Raw genomic sequence first — 16,431 nt, 5'->3', positions numbered from 1 at the left:
TTACTCATCTCTCTGTATTGAGCTCAGAACGTCGCTGCTTTTAAAGACACCACCATTTTATTCTGTTAGGGGTATTTTTTTTTTTTTTTTTTTTTGTCTAAGCCTTCAAAGCAAAGCAGAGAGTTCATTTTTCTCTATTACCACTGACTGCTTGCAAGTTGCTGTTCCTGGAGTATTTCATAAAGGCTGCAGATATGCTCTCCAAACAATACTGTAAAAGCTAAGAACAGGAAAGCACTAACAGAGGCAGTGGGGCTCTTGAGACACTGAACTCCTCCAGGTCCTAGGAAATAAAATTGGCTTTACCCTAGTCCTGTACTTTCTTTCTGGACTGCTCAGAAAGTGCTCATACCATCTCAGAGTGGGTGTTCAGAAGCTGTTAAGACGTAACAAATCAAAACACAACCAACACTGACAGCACAGAGCCTCCCAGCCAATGGAGGAAACCCACATAACAAATCTTCTGGTTTAAATCCTGTAAATTTTGTGTGCTAGCAACATTTGACTGGATGGAAAGAAAATCTACAATAGAACTGAGGTACAGAAGCTGTTAGGAACATTTTCTCTGCCAAACCCTCCCATGGCTTAGATGGTGTGATAGCAGACTGCACAATTAGGATTAAATATGGCTTTTCAGAAAAGCTGGGGTGAGCTGAGGTTTAGGCAGAGCTTTCATCCATTTGATCATATAGAAACCACTCTTGGCTGCTGGCATCACTGAAACCACAGTGGCTGCACAACTGTCCTTGGCTAGTGGGAAACTCTTTGTGCTAAGTGTACTTCCCTTACCTGTCCATTATTGTAGAAAGGTGTGATAGAAGAAAAAAAAAAAAGAAAATGAAAAATATGAAGCAAAATCCAAAGACAGATTATTAGTTCCTCTCACCTCTACTGAACAGCTGGAAAACTTCTGCCATTGGCATAGGCAGTCTCAGGACAAAATCAGAGCATTCAACAGCAGCACCTCCACATGTCTTCAGCAAGCTTATTAAAACTACCCAAAAAAAGCATTTGGTGTGAAGTTCTTGAAAACAGAGCCAATCAGAGTGAGTCTGTGCTGCAGCATATGCTGCCTGCCACCTTTTCCACCCAAAATATGGGAAGAGGAATGTTTTTCCTTCATAGCACTAATAGAAGCCACTACAAAAAAAAATATTCCAGGAGAATTAAACTCAACATTTTATCTTGGGAATCAACAGTTTTATTTGCCAGTAACATTACTGAAAATTTTTACTCTGGCCAAACAAGCATCCATACAAATTTTTCTACTTGAAAACTAGTTTGTTTTTTTGTTTGTTTTTTTTTTTGTTTTGTTTTGTTTTGTTTTTTGTGTTTTTTTTTTTTTTTATTTCCTAGCAGGGAGATTAGACTTGTGAATGTTGAACAGAGGAAGGGGATGGCTTCCTGTGTTTCACCAAACACATCCACAGAGCCACATGCAAACACAGACACAGACCCCCTGCAGAAAAGATGGAAAGGCAGATTCTGCCATGCTCCACCAGAGGCTGGTGCAGTGTCCATCCTCTCCTGCCCAAAGCCATGAGAAAACAAGAATTACCATGTGAAACACAGGAAAAAAAGTTCCTGTTCAGTCTCACACTTGACCTCAGCTACAAAATCAATTTTTCATCAATACTGAATAGAGGAACAAGGACTGCAGCCTTCAGGTTCTCATTATTTCAAAGTGCTACACAGCACTAAAAAAAATAATAAATATAAATCCTAAGTGAGGTCAAGTGGGGAAGACTCTGCCCATAACTTCTCTTTTCCTGCCATCCATCAGTGATGTACTGCTGTGTGAATATAACACCTGAAGAATCAATTCCAGCTGTACTTTAACTAAAACTCATAATAAACAGCTACAGGATACAATGAAGCTACCTGCTAATTTCTTGTCTAATATATGCATCTTTCCCTCCAGCTTCTCACAGATTGCTGTTGCTGCTGAGGTCCACATCTTCACAGCTCTCCAAACTAAATCTAACACTCACACTGACAGTGTAAATTATGGGCTAAATAAAAATACCAGTGAGAGAGAGAGAAAAAAAAGTTTCAAGGACTAGTGCTAAAGAAAAGCAAATCATTATTCTATATAATACAGATATAAAACATGTAGTAGCTTATCTACGTTCACCCTGAGCAGAATAACAGGAAAAAGGGAGATTCAATTAGAATAAAAGCAATCAATCCGGATGCACAACCATATGATTTCACCAGATTAAAAAAACAAACAAACAAAAATAAACAGAAAAGGTACAGAATAATTACCAGCTAAGTGGCCTATGTAGGAATTTTCTGTACAGTTATTACATATCTTTGCACTATCATTACATATCTCTTCAGGGGAGTCAAGATGCATTGTCCTTCCTTTTGAATTAAATAGATTTAACCCCTCTGCAGATCAGGATGTTGCCCTGGGATGTATTGCCTCTCTCATTCTGTGGGAGCACTGCTTTTATCTCACCAAAGTAAGACACACAGCTTGGAGGTGAAGTGATATAATGTGGTGATAGAAACCTAAAAACTGATGCTTTATAGCTAACACACAGAAACCTTTCATTGACACACTTTTTAAAATACAGTGCATTGAAATAAAATCATAGCTCATTTCAGAACTGTACCTGCACTAATTTAAGTAGTCATAGCCCGTTTCACAATTGTATCTGCACTAAAAAAAGAAGTTTACCAAAGAGTATGTCAAGTTTCTTATGCACATCTGTTGCAACAAATGTTTCCCAGTAAGTCACATATGATGTATACCACAGCATTTATGTGAAAAATTAAACTGATAAGAAGGAAATTATACATTTACAATTTTAATCACATTATCCATTATTATTCACCATTCCCTGCTACTCTTCAGTATTAAACTCTTCAAATTTCTCTTTCTTCCCACCTCAGAATTTTTTGACTGTAAAATCTCCATGGTAAGATTTGTTCCCAAGAAAACAGTGAATTTTGCTTTCCAGAATCTTCAATTCAGGATAACTCAACTGTGATTTCCCAGTCCTTATGGACATCTTATTTCATTATTCCTTCTGAAACTAAGCTGAAGTAGTGAGCAGATTTCTCTTACCTGTTTGTGAGCATGATCATAAGAGTTAATGTGATTGTCAAACTCCTGGTGTTTATAGTACTGCTTGTCACAGAGTTCACAGTAGAAGTTGGCTTTAAGATCTTCCAGAGCTTTTGCTATCGTGTTTTTCTTTTCAGCATAATCCTGGAGGGGGGCAGGAAAAAGTAATTTTAGTTTTGCCTTTGATGCTGCGAATGGATTTTGTGCTCTGCAGTTAATCATATTTGTAAACATTTACACACCTCTGCAACTAAAAGCCTTCCCATATTTGCTGTGTTACACTGCACATATTTACTGGATCTGCTGTGAGGATGAAGATTTGCACACTTCAGTTTGCTATAGAGTTGCCAGCTCCCCTTCAGGGCTCTGTCAGAGGCTAGAAGGATTTCCCGGGGTTCTATTTAAATACAAACATTTATCATGCTGAAGGCTATTTTCAAGTTCATTTTGATCCAAGCCTCACTCCTCAGCAATATACCCAAGCACAATAAGCATGAAGATACGAAATGCAATAATTTAGTTACAAGGCTTTTACAAGAAAGTTTGCTTACTTAAAAAAAACCCAAAAAACCAACAAAATTAAAGAAACTACTAGGTCCTTCGTGAATGCATGTACATATGAAACAGAAGGAACATTTTCATAGCTGAGATGTAATTAATATCTTCAGCCCTTTGTGTTTGTCATCCCAAATCAGGACACACCCCTCTGTTTATCATACATTAGCCAATGTATCATATACAACTCTGCTTATCATTTATGAGAAAATTGCATACGAGGTTTTCTAATTCCCTAAATACATCGGTGGTAACGTGCCCTGTTGTGAAAGGGCATGGAAATGGTCTGTCATGTCAGATTAGTGTCATACCAGTTAAACACTGAGCATGTATAACCTCAGTGCAATGGTTCCTGCTTTTGACAAGTCTGTCTGGGATAGAATCTCGGGTCGAAATCCCAAACAAGTCAAATTCTGTTCAACAAATCAAACCCCTCGCATTTGTTCCTCAGAGTTTCTTCACTGTAAATTCTTTGGTTCATTTAGATTTAGAGAAAAGGTGATATTGTAATCAGAACATCCAAAAGCAAGTTAATTTGGGGAAAAAGACTGTATTTGGTTGCAGTTTTCACAGCTGATGACTCGTATACTTCCAATATATTTTGGGGACTTTAAAATGAAAAATTTATGTTTATCAGATTAGAATATTTTCATAACAATGCTGTTTATTCTCAAGAGAGAGGAACACTAGTCATAAAATTAAAACTATATCCAGAAAGTACTTATTATTTAAAGTAGCACTTTAACTATAATTCAGCATGATTGGACTGCTAGCAAACACTGTTGATTCATACCCAAACTGAAGTACTCCCTCACCAAAATTTTGTCCATTAATAGAATTGCACAAGTCACTTCAGAGTGGTGTTTTGAATATTGGATGACACATGACAAATTCACACATTCCTAACACTTTTCTACAGTGTTGTTTCACAAAATCTGCTCCATTTAAATCCAAACTGAGTTAGCATTTTATTTCAAGAAATAGCAGGACTTTACGCTAGAAAATACATTTATGCACTGTGGAAATTTCACCTGGAAACTCTGCACTTAGCTCTTGGCATCAACTAGTAAAAACCACAGGTTTTAAACCACTTCAGGTATTACCAGGATGCTGTGTATGGAAAGCAGTGGAAGTAGCATGAAGACCCTAAGGAGATACACTCCCTTGAAACACTTTAAAAGTAATTCTTGTAGTCTACAAAGGGAGGACACCTAATTTGGGCTTATTAAACCATGAAAAAGAAAAATCTGAATTTGAGGGAATTATCAGAACTCTAGAACACTACAAAACATCACATATATACACATATATATATATGTGAGGAGAGTCAATGTGATGGATCCTAAGACAAGAACAGTGAATTGAATTATAATTTTTCATAAAGATCTTACACCATGCTGTTGATTAACCCTCAAGCAAGCTTTTGTAAGACTTACTAATGTTCTGAAATACCTTGAATAAAGTTATGTAGCTTCACTGGTGGTGTCCTTGACTTAAAGCACCATTTTTGAAACAATATACTTTTTTCATAGCAAAACCTAACCTGAATGCAATTACATTTGGCAAGCCAATGCATATTAATGAGACAGGGATGCTGGAACTCCACGGAAAACTCTACTGCAAAGGATCTTGGGGTTGGGGTTTCTATCACTAAATTCCTTAGGCTGGGGTTTTTTTGGGCACAGAGTAAAATTTACATTACAATAGGACATCAAAGTTTCAAAGGCAAGTGAAGAATGGCAACACATCTAAATTAAATGCAAGTAGATGGGGTGGAACACAATAATGGGGCTCAGTCATGCATGGAGAAGGGACTTTGAAATGACAAGGACCAGAAGTACTTGACCTTGGGAACATACGAATGGCTGTACTGGTTCAACCTTTTAAACCTGTGCAAGATTTTGATCTGTACAACTGAGGAAAGTGACTCTTAACTCAGCATCACTCCCTTTGCTTTGCACCTGCATTCTGCTGGTTTCAGCTGTTGCATATTGGAAAAGGTCATCAAGACTTACCTTTTACTCCCTTTGACTGGGTCACTGTTAAGTACATGTAGCCCTAGCACACCTTGTCTCATGTTGTGCCCCCTGAATGACATAGTTCTGGTTTATTCATGAATTCCTTACACTTCATCACCTCTGCTTATTCTTTCCTTAGTCTCCAAGAGATCCAAGACCATGCTACACCACAGTGCCATGCACGAATCCACTCTAGTCTCTGTATTCTACCCTCTTCCTTTCAGAATTTTTTGTTTTAAATCATGATGCAGCACTAAACTCCTTTATCATCCACATCCTTTGCTACTGTAAAATGTTTTATGCAGTAAAATAAACTGGCAGATGTTCCTATGCAGCTACTAAACTTCATGAAACTAAAAATTTCCCATTTCTCCAGTGGCAGCACAACAAACCTCAAGCCTATTTTATTTCACATGCACACACACAAAAACCCCCTTAAGAACACCCTTAAAGGATGGTGTTCAGGAGGTTCTCTGTCACTGTGGGATCCCCTGGGCTGGACTAGGACTGAGTCTACTGCTCCTGCTGCTGGCAGTGAGCAAAGTCCAGAGTCACTGGGAGTGAGGAAAGTCTGGTTTCAAGGATGGGCATGATGCCTTGTGCAGGCTGACCTAGAACAGACCTATTCTTTAGACAGAGCTAAAGAATAAAGTAGGGATTTATTAGGAGACCTCAATGGATCCACCTTGGGCAGCACAAGAGCCCAGCCAGGGCTACAGCCCAGGTGAACCCAAAATGGTCACAAAATGGATGACCAGTCATAGGGTGTCACACTTTTATAAGTTCTGCTCCATTTGCACATTGGAGTTAATTGTCCAGTTACAGCACCAGTCCATCCTCCTTGTTTTTCTCTCTTCAGCCCACGTTGTTTGTGCTCTTGGGCCTGAGATTTGGATCATTTGTCCTTGGTCCCCAGCTGGAGAAGGAATTGTTTTGTCTCCCTGCTCTGTGAAGAGAGCTCACCATCCCTAATATGAAGCCCAGACCCACACACTAAAGCAGCACAGAATCTGAAAGCTCAAACCTGAGGCATCAAGCAGAGACTGGAAACAGGAGAACAGAGGCTGTTGGGTTTTTGCCTGCCAGGCTGTTACTGTCGATTTTGCAAGGAGTGCTGCCTTGGCAGAGGAGGCTTTCCCCAGCCCTGTCCATATTGATGAGGGATAACTGCCCAAAACCTGACAGTAACAAATTACAGTCCCTGGACCTTGAGAGCAGCAGGCAATGGAGTGCAGACAGAAATAATCTGGAAACTTACTGGAGAGGAATATTCCTGGAGTAAAGTAGCAGCCAAAAACTCACTTAAACTGGTTAAATATGATCAAGTTTAGTTTCATTTTCATCAAGATTTGCAAACCATCCTGGAAGTTTTAAAAGAACTTTGAATTATGATTCAGCCTTGTAATAAAACTCAGAACTGAGTGTCACTTAGTTTCATTATTTTTTTCCTGAAAGGCTTATTATCTGAAAGCCTACAGCTATAATTCACTGTAGCTATTTTTCATAATTTATATGAAAGATCTCTAATAAGTGATCCCATCTATCAGCTAGCTTTATTTCTCTAAATCCATCTTCTCCATCCTCCAAAGCCTTAAGCCTATGCAAATGCTACTGCAAACATCTGATAAATTGGATTAAAAGCAGGCTTTATTCACAGAGGGGCTGTCACAAACCAGACTGGACTTTGTGCTCCCATTACAGGAGGGAGAGACAAAGAAAGAATACTACAGGAATAGATAACTTTGGAGAGCTCACTGGATGCCTCAGCCATGGGGATATTTTTATGGAGTGCACTTCGGGCTCACACTTCTACTATCTGCAGAAAGGTCAGCTAGACAAAAAAAAAAAAAAAAAAAAAAAAAAAAAAAAAAAAAGGAAGAATATGAAATTATAATACATTATCTATTCCACGGTGATTACTAGTGTGAATATTCTTACTTTACAATAAATGTGAGCTCCTTTTATTGCAGCAAGCTATCCTGCATTTACTGTAGACTTAAAAGGGTCAGTCCTGCAGTCACTGCAAAGCAAAACGTATTACAGAAATAAAGCCCTTCTTCAGGATAATTTACTGCTGTAGTCATCCCAGAGAGGATTAGGCTGCTCTGGTCTGATCCTCTGGATTAGAGCCCATTAGACCTGACAAATGTTCCAGTGTAACCTTGTTTCACAAAAAAAAATATTTAAAGCATTTTTTCCTGTTACGATAACTAAACAAAAAAGCAAAATTGTGGTGTAGACATTTCCAAAAAAAAAAAAAAAAATCAAACTAATACCCTTGATTTGGCAAAACTCTGCATTAGCTATATTTATATGAAAAAAACAGCCTAAAAATATTTTTAAAAAGCCTAAAAAAAAAAAAAAAAAAAAACAAAAAAAACAGCCACAACTTAAGAGCACGCTTTCCTACAGTTAATTAACTGTGACATGCATGAGCACAATTAACAAAGGATTCCTTCATGTCTGGTATATTTACTTGGTATTATAAAGACATTAGATTTTGTGGAATAAAATGTACAATTTACTAACATCTCCTCTGCTATCAATCTTGGTATTACTTGGTATGTAGAATGTTTTTAATATCTTTGCATAGCACTTTTTTTCCTCCTGTACGCAGTCTGTACATCATCCACTGATGTACTTGAAGGAATAAATAAAAAATAGAATACATTAATAATATTAGTACAGTCTAGTAACAAATCTAATTATTTATAAGGTTCCTGTCCTTATCAAGGTGGGGAGACCAAAGCAAAAGGCAGTTAGATACATGGGTCAATTACTAATTTGATCCATGGATCAAATTACTCATTGATCCTGACAAATTCTTTTCCAAGCAGTAGACAGGGAGTTTCAGTAAGGTGACTGACAACTGACTGGAAAATAATTACCACGAAAATTGTCGGGTCTTTTTGATTATCCTACCTGAAACTTTCCCATGAGTTGTAGGAGGTGATAGCAAACTACACCTCACAAGGCCAAAACACTTTCCTTGATCCCTTCTGACATCCTCCTTTTGGGCAAAGGTGTTTCCAGCAGTGACCCCACTGCTTCACTGCACTGGATGGGGATGGGCCCAAGGAAGGAGTGGTACTTTAAATTAATTAAATATCAGAGGCTGAAAAAAGCCCACACCACCTTTATTTTTTCTTCAAGACTATCTGTAGACACCCAGTTCCAACCAAAGCACTTATTACATCCAGGAGAGCTAATCAGTATTCTGCTGAAAATGCACACTTGAAAATGCTATGGGAGATGTGCAAATTATTGTCAAACTGGTTTCTCAGCTTCCCAATAAACACACAGCCAGTACTTTGTGTTTGGGTAAACACCCTAGCATTAGGATAAATAACACAGTGGAATTAGAATGAAATAGCAAAATGTATTCCCATTAGTGCTGTTTGCTTCCTAAAGTCATCCTAATTTTGCAACACCACATTTGCCACCCATACACCTACTAATGCAAGCAGCTGAATCCCACAGCCCTGCACTAAATGGAGTGAGACAGATGAGAACAGGGCCAAAGCTGGACTCAGTGGAGAGCAAAGCAATGCAGAACAGTGTCCTGCCATGGTGAGACTGAATTTACTGGAAAGGAAGCTCACAATGAGGCAGCAATTTGTTATCAGCTTTGTCTGACTCATTTACTTACCTAAAGCACTTATAGTGTATAATTACTTTTAACTGGGACTCATAAAATCACTTGATTGGTTTTTTCTGCCATTAAAACTAACTGTTGGGCACAGGCCTGTAGAATTATTTATTTGTTCTGGTGCTTTATAAAACCTACTTTCAGGCAGAGCAGGCACTTGTAAAGTGAGTGTGCTGGCCACACATTTTTGCCTGGAAGGCTGCATTAAGAAGGAGCTCTTTATCAGCACTCATGGAAAAACACAGGTGTAGTTATGTCAAAGAAAAATTTATCAACCACATCTCTACCACTAATCTTTTGACAGAGTGGGACTGAAGGAGGCTTTGCTGTAGAAAGGAAAGATGGTTTAGCTCTAGATAGTATTTTTACTGAAGTTCATCACTGCTTACTGATAAGCATGGGAAGAAGCAGCCTGGTATCCATCTCCTTTACTCTTCTACATTAAATAGTCCAGTCACTTCGTTTAATTAGAGCAGAATTTTGATTTTAAAACATCCTGGGATTTAAAACATTTTGGCTTTTTATTTCCTTATAGGAGGTATATAGATGTCTGAAGATTTTCATAACTACTTGACTTAATTCAATTGACAGGTGAGTGTCTAACATAATTAGACTCCTTGGGAAAAATCAAGTTGCTCTGTTTGATTCTTCCACTGACACACTGAACTAAATGAAGTGAGTGCCTTTGAACCCTGCAGAACTCACAGCCCTGGAGATGGACTGAAAGGCCCCCTTGAGCACAAACACCAAGTGCTGGAACAGATGTCAGTGTTCATGCCTGGCAGCCCTCAGTCCAAGGTTTATGACCACATTTTTCATAAGCATTTCAGGACCTGAGAAAGGGCAAAGGACAGGTTAGGGCAAGTTGTTTGTTTATTTTAACCACAGGTTAACTGACTGCCAATTGACTGGCTGCTATTAATTTGTATTAAAAAGTTGCTCTAGAGCTCTTCAAGCTTTAATAAGTTGGTGAAGTTAGTTTTTGATCTAGGAAAATTGCCAGTAAAGTTGGGCAAGACATCAGGGAAACAGAAAATTTGACCCTATGTTAAATAGATTTCATTTGGAGCATGTGATTGACCTAGGGTAAAATTTACACCTGAAATTTTGCATACTTATATTTTCAGGATGAGAGTTCTTGGTGATTATTCCATTCAGCCTTCCTCGATTTGGCTTGTCATGCTTGACTGTAATAATTTTCTTTTCTGCAAGATTTTTAGCATGATCCTCTGTAGTGATTTTTTTTTCTCTTACTAAGCTTTCAGAACAGCTTTTCTTGTTTCTTCTGCCTTTGCTTATATTTTAAGTTTTTTTTAAAGAAAGGCAAAATTAATATAATACATGAATTGAAATAAAGATGTTTCTGTCTCATTTCATTCCCTTGAAGAATACAATTTCTCCGTGACTGGTTAAAACTGCAATCTGTTCCGCTTTTAAAAAATCAGATATATCGTTATTAAAATACAAAACAACGTCTTAAACTGCAAGTGTTACTTTTGTCCTATTGAGGGCATTTCAAGTCATACTTTAAATTTAATCAATGATGTTTTCAGAGCCGATCTGTTAGTTGGGAGCTACTGAGGAGCACATGGTGCCCCAGTGCACTCTGCACTCCTGGAAATCCCCACAGCTGGCTCAGTGACTTTTCTTTACAGACCCTTGTTGTGCTTCTATTTTACTATTGCTTTCCAGGCCATTAAGTCTTCCCATGCAAATTTACTGTCTTTTTACAGCTTTGGGGATCCGTCACGACTGGCCCTATGTTATGTGCCACGAGCACTTACCTGCCCAGCCACTGAGACAGAGCCCAGCCCTGGGCCACGTCTGACACACTCCTGGGCAGCTCTGCGTGTGTGCCCGAGCAGTCCTGGATGGGGGCAGGAAACAATTCCAGCTGCAAACCAGGACAACCTACTCCAGCCTGCAGCTAATGGTCTGTATGGCTTTATCCCACATGTCCTCCACAGACATGTTCTGCTATTAAACGTGGTACAGGGTTGGAACTGCTAGTTAAAAAAAAAAAAGGCCCACAACCACAACATCAAACCCCAAAACCCACTAGGAATTACTCTCCTGAGCTCCTTCAGTTGTCTAATTATGAATATGTATGAGCTTAAGATTTGTGTTATGATGCAATAAATATTTATTTTCCAAAATTAATCCTCAGTGTTATCATGGTCAGACGAACACTTCATCTAAAGAAAAAAAAAAAGGAAAAAAAAAGCATCACTCCTTTTGGCATCATTAAATAATGCAAATAAATTGTTTTACTCAGAAGCCCAGTGAAAAAGTTTGCCCTAATGGGAAATGGGATTAAGTTTAAATTTGCCATAGAGAACAGTCCTTGAAAAAAATCCTTCTAAAGATTTATTCTACTCTTGAGTAGATTCAAAATCCTATTCACAATTCGAGCGTGATGAGGACGTTGGTCTAAGTGAAAAGGCAGCAACACTACCAAGGCAAAGAGAAATGAGACTGTAAGAACAGTGCTTTGCAAATACACAAAGAGATTTTGAAGATCCTGTTCTTTCATTTCTGAGATTGTTTTTTAAGCTGCCAAACAATGAGAAGAGCCCTGCAGGGGTCCTGATTTACCCTGGCGGATCTATGCTAGCTAAATTAGGAGTGACCTTGTAGCAGTCTGAGGCACAGCATCTTTGAGATGAGAAGAGCCCGCTCTTCCTTCTCTCTGAAAACACAATAAAAAATATTGCAAACGTCTGAATGATCTCAGGTTGAAAAAAAAAAAAAAAAAGAAGAAATGAGAGGATATTGGAGTAAGTGCAGCTGCTGCTGAAGCAGCTGCCTATATGCTAAATACAGTAGCTAACAACCCATGGCAAATATCTTTTCCAAATGAGCTTTAATGAGTTTGTCTGACTCTGTGTGTGAGAAACAAATGGCAAATGAAGCATTTATCATTGTTGTCAGCCTCACCTGTATAGGAAGTTGCTTGGATAGATGCAATTCATGAGAATAGCTACTTTATGTCAATCTTAATGCTTCAGTTTGAAGACTTTAGGCTGTATAGTCAGCTGATAATCAATAATTTCAATAAAAGACAATAGAAGCTTAAGAGAAAATACCACCTAAGGTTCATACATGCCTAAAAGGAAGAAGTTCACTCTACCTCCTGGCCACAGGGGAGAAGAAAAAATTCTGGTTCATTTGATACTTTTCATTTTTGTGTTAGAAAATTAGGGGAAACCAAAGGACTGGAGTACAGCCATGTGTCAAGATATATTGTTAGGCAAACACTTCTGAAGCTGACAGTGTGAGAAACAGAAAAGGCATGAGAAAGCATTTTTATTGATCTATTTGCTGTCTACTACCCAGGCAAGCATTCAATAGCAGCCAACCCTGGCACGAGGACAGCCAAACTCCAGTGCCTGACATCCCTTAGATGTACACAAGCTGATAGAAAATATCTAAAAATGACTGGCCACTACCACCAATGACATTTCCAAGGAGACCCTTAAAAAAGCACCAGGACTGTGGCCATGCTGGGAATGGCTTTGATGCCAGCAGTAGGAGATAAAAGCAGTGCCCGTGATCATCAATTCCTCATCGGGCACTGATCATTAACTACATTCTGAGAGATGCAGGGAAAATGAGCCGCATCCACAAAACAGCCAAAGCTTCCTCAAAAATATCCCACTCAAGCTCACACGTTAGCATAAATGATACATTTAGACTCACCCTGAGTCACATTTTTCCATTTCCTCTCCTGTTTTTCCGCACTGAGCACTGTCAAAAGACTCTGAAGTTGAGCAAAAATGCAGGGAATGACATCTTGTCATGCTGTCAGCCAACGAAATTGGGTTTTAAATACATTTTCAATAAACACTGACTAAAGCTCAGGATCGGACTTGAGCCTGAGATCTGAGTGAAGTCTGAGGGACTATTTCTGCCAATCTGTCACACACTGCAGGGCTCAGAGCAGCTATCAGAGAAGGAGATGCTAAACCACAAACCCTCCGTGAGCAGAGCTAATCCACTCGTGTCGGCTTTTCCCAGCAACCGGGACACTGCAAAACCTATCAGGTCCGGTTTGAAACTCCAAATATTTCATGTACCTCACTGACCATTCCTATTAGAGAAGTGCCCATAGATTACTTTTGCTTTAAGGACTCTGAACAGAGTAAAAAAAGACAGTTTTAGAGTCCCCAGAAGTTGAAATGGTACTCTACAGGTACTTCCTCCTCAATAACAAGGCCTCTTCTTTCTGCCTGGCTACTCCTGCACAGTGCCAGCACACTAATTTGCAGGAGCACGCGTTCATCTAAATAAACCAGCAAGCAGATCTAGGTTAAAAATAGGGGGAAAAAAAATGTTCACTTAAAATCTGAATCAATTAATAGAACCAGTTAAGCTCCATCGTCACCATGCCAGAGCAAACAACAAGGAGGTTGTATGAGATGTGGAACAGCTGGGAGAGATGGCCAAGAGCAACCAATCTTTTTACAGGGGTAATCAAATCCAATAACAAGAGCATAAAGTCCAAAAGAAATTAATGCAATTATGAAAAAACTAAAATCAAGGCCTCCTAATTGTAGAAAAAAAAAATAAAAACCTGCACGTTTAGGTTTCCATAAAACCACAGATCCAAAGATCTTTATTTTCCAACCTTCACAAAGAACTTGCTAAATGGCTGTGAACTGCTCAGCAGTTACAGCAGCATGACCTCGAGCCTCAAGGATCCTCTGACAGAACTCGAAAAAAAGACTGGAAGGGAGAAAGGATGGCTCAACACACTAGACACAAATGTATACTGAGGAGATGCCAGCACTGGTGGTGAGCCCAAGGCATTTGGTAGCAGAAAACAATTTATTACCCACAAATACTTCATATCCTTGCATTATTCAGCTCTCCCTTGGCCCTGAGCAACACCTACCACGCCAAAAGTTGTCTCTTTTTAGTCAAAATGAACTCCAGTTGCCTTGAAGAAACAAACAGCAGACAAATGCCCCACACCATGGAAACTGGTTGGATGCACAAAAGGCGTCCCAGCAGGACTCATCACTCGGATGTATGCAAAATTAGCATTTCTAAACCTGATAACCATTTTTATTACAAAGCAAGAGTATCTGCACGGAGGCTGATACAGGAGTCACATGAACAGCCCTCCAGCTTAGCTACACTTAGTGGTACACCCACAAATTTTTATATCAACACAAAATGGCTATTTATAAAAGAAACAACCTGACAGTCTGGATACAGAGCTTAGCACAGCCTACTGAAAACAGTAAGTGGACAAAAATATGTGTGTGCCCAAAGCTTAAAGGTCTTTGGACCTTGGACTTTGTTCTTTAGCAGAGCAGAGCCAAGCAACTGCAGCACAGGCTGACTTCCTCTGGGTTTGAGATTCATCTGTGGATCCTACAATATTAATGAGCAGTATCCCCACAGTGTAACCTGTTTTTCTTTTCCATTAGACCCTGCATTATTGAAATATACATAAACTCTTGAGTTCTTTGCCCCTCTGTTAATTGAGGCGGACATGGGTTTGCCATTTCATGTATACATTAAGATGCACACATGCAGGGCATGATGTACTGCAAAAGCTACACTTCTGCAATAGCTGATTCCTGATTACCATGTGGTCTTTTTATGGGTGGTGGTATCAAAAAGCAGAGTGAATACAAATAACAACTTTATTTTACAAAGAAACACGCAGCTCACACAGCTCTTCCAGATCAATATTCCTGTGCCATTTTAAAACGCATTAATCTAGAGCACAGTTTGTCAAACAAAAAACTGCATACTAGCATGTTGCTTCTGAAAATTGTCTTAACAATTAAAAGGAATTCACCTATTCATTATATTTCTATATTTATTCTATGTATTTTGGGCATCCAGTGAAAAAACAACTATTTCCACAAATTGAATTCCATCATATAGCAAAATACTTCATGAATATTAAATGAGATTAAAGTATTTGAACTGCTCCAGACAAGAAATTTATTTCCTCCAAATAGGGTGGAAGGGTACTCAGCAGAGGATGCTCACGTTGAAGTTTTGTGTCAAGTTGCTGCCAGGAGGTGTTAAATGAAGACAAAGCACTTAGGCTTTTTGTTCCAATTTCATCCTCAACAATGCAAATGAAGCTTTTATAGATGTATATTTAAAGCATTGTTTTATCAGAGTTTTGGAGGCATATTTTGATCGCTTTGCGTGTCGAATTTCACATGCAGAAGTTTAAAGCAGTATGTTTAAATACACACATGCACGTGTGTGAAAATAAAGTAGGTGGCAACTTCATTTATCATCATCAACCTTGTTTTCATAAGCAGCTTTTCAAACAACTTGATCCACAAGAGCACATTAAGTCAAGTAATGACCATGGCCCTGCACTGATGGCAGCAGAGCTCAGCCAGCTTCCACAATATGAGTCAGCAATTGTTCTGTGATATCTTTAATTTGGTACAAGCTAAATCCTCTTAAGAGTGCCCGCTGCAATCCAAAAGGTCAAACAGGAAAGTGGCAGAAAATCAATACTGACAGCTTCTGTCACCCTCCACAATCTATATAGCTCTTTCTAAGCCAAATTGCTTCTTTCTAATCTTTCTATTATTTGGCTGCTCGAGTCTTTCTCATGTAACATCAAAAAAAAAAAAAAAAAAAAAAAAAAGTAAAGGGGGGATAAAAAGAAATAATTACTTTCCCGAATAGAAGGTTGTAATTTTAGCATCAAAAATCAGAACAAAGCTGGTTCTTGGTTGGGGTTTGTGCAGATACTGCTGTGATCAAAGTTGCATTTTCATATAGAGACTGTCCAAAGTCCTAGCAAAATGACTGACTGCACTCCTGCATCAGCCACAACATTTTTGAGGTGGTTAGCCCAAAATTTTGAAAACCATTGGGCTCATTTAATTTTCTTACAGCTCTTTAGAAAGTACACTCCCTCTATTTACAGGCTTTTAATAAGGTTTATTATGAAAAGACAGTGAAATAAAAACACCAGAAGGCTTTAGATCAAGCTTCAAAAAAATGCCTTTCTTGCCTACTGTACTTCTAATTATGAATAAACACCAGCACTAGTAATCAATACATGCAACCTGGAGAAAAACACTAATTTTCAGGGAAGGGATTTTAGTACAAAGAAAAGAAAAGGTCATTCTAATCTAAACCAG

General features: G+C 38.7%; 1 protein-coding gene across 1 annotated transcript in view; it reads right to left on the bottom strand.

The window, feature by feature from the left end:
• Positions 1-16,431, bottom strand: part of ZNF804A (zinc finger protein 804A) — an 86,680-nt gene that overhangs the window by 31,384 nt on the left and 38,865 nt on the right. The window contains exon 2 of the mRNA XM_053947584.1: positions 3,077-3,220. Within this exon, the coding sequence (XP_053803559.1) occupies positions 3,077-3,220 (144 nt within the window). The remainder of the gene's footprint in view (positions 1-3,076; positions 3,221-16,431) is intronic.

Source organism: Vidua chalybeata, chromosome 7 (genome assembly GCF_026979565.1).
Source record: "Vidua chalybeata isolate OUT-0048 chromosome 7, bVidCha1 merged haplotype, whole genome shotgun sequence".
Lineage (NCBI taxonomy): Eukaryota > Metazoa > Chordata > Aves > Passeriformes > Viduidae > Vidua > Vidua chalybeata.
The sequence above is the reverse complement of the archived record's forward strand: the minus strand, read 5'-3'. Positions and strand labels throughout refer to the sequence as shown.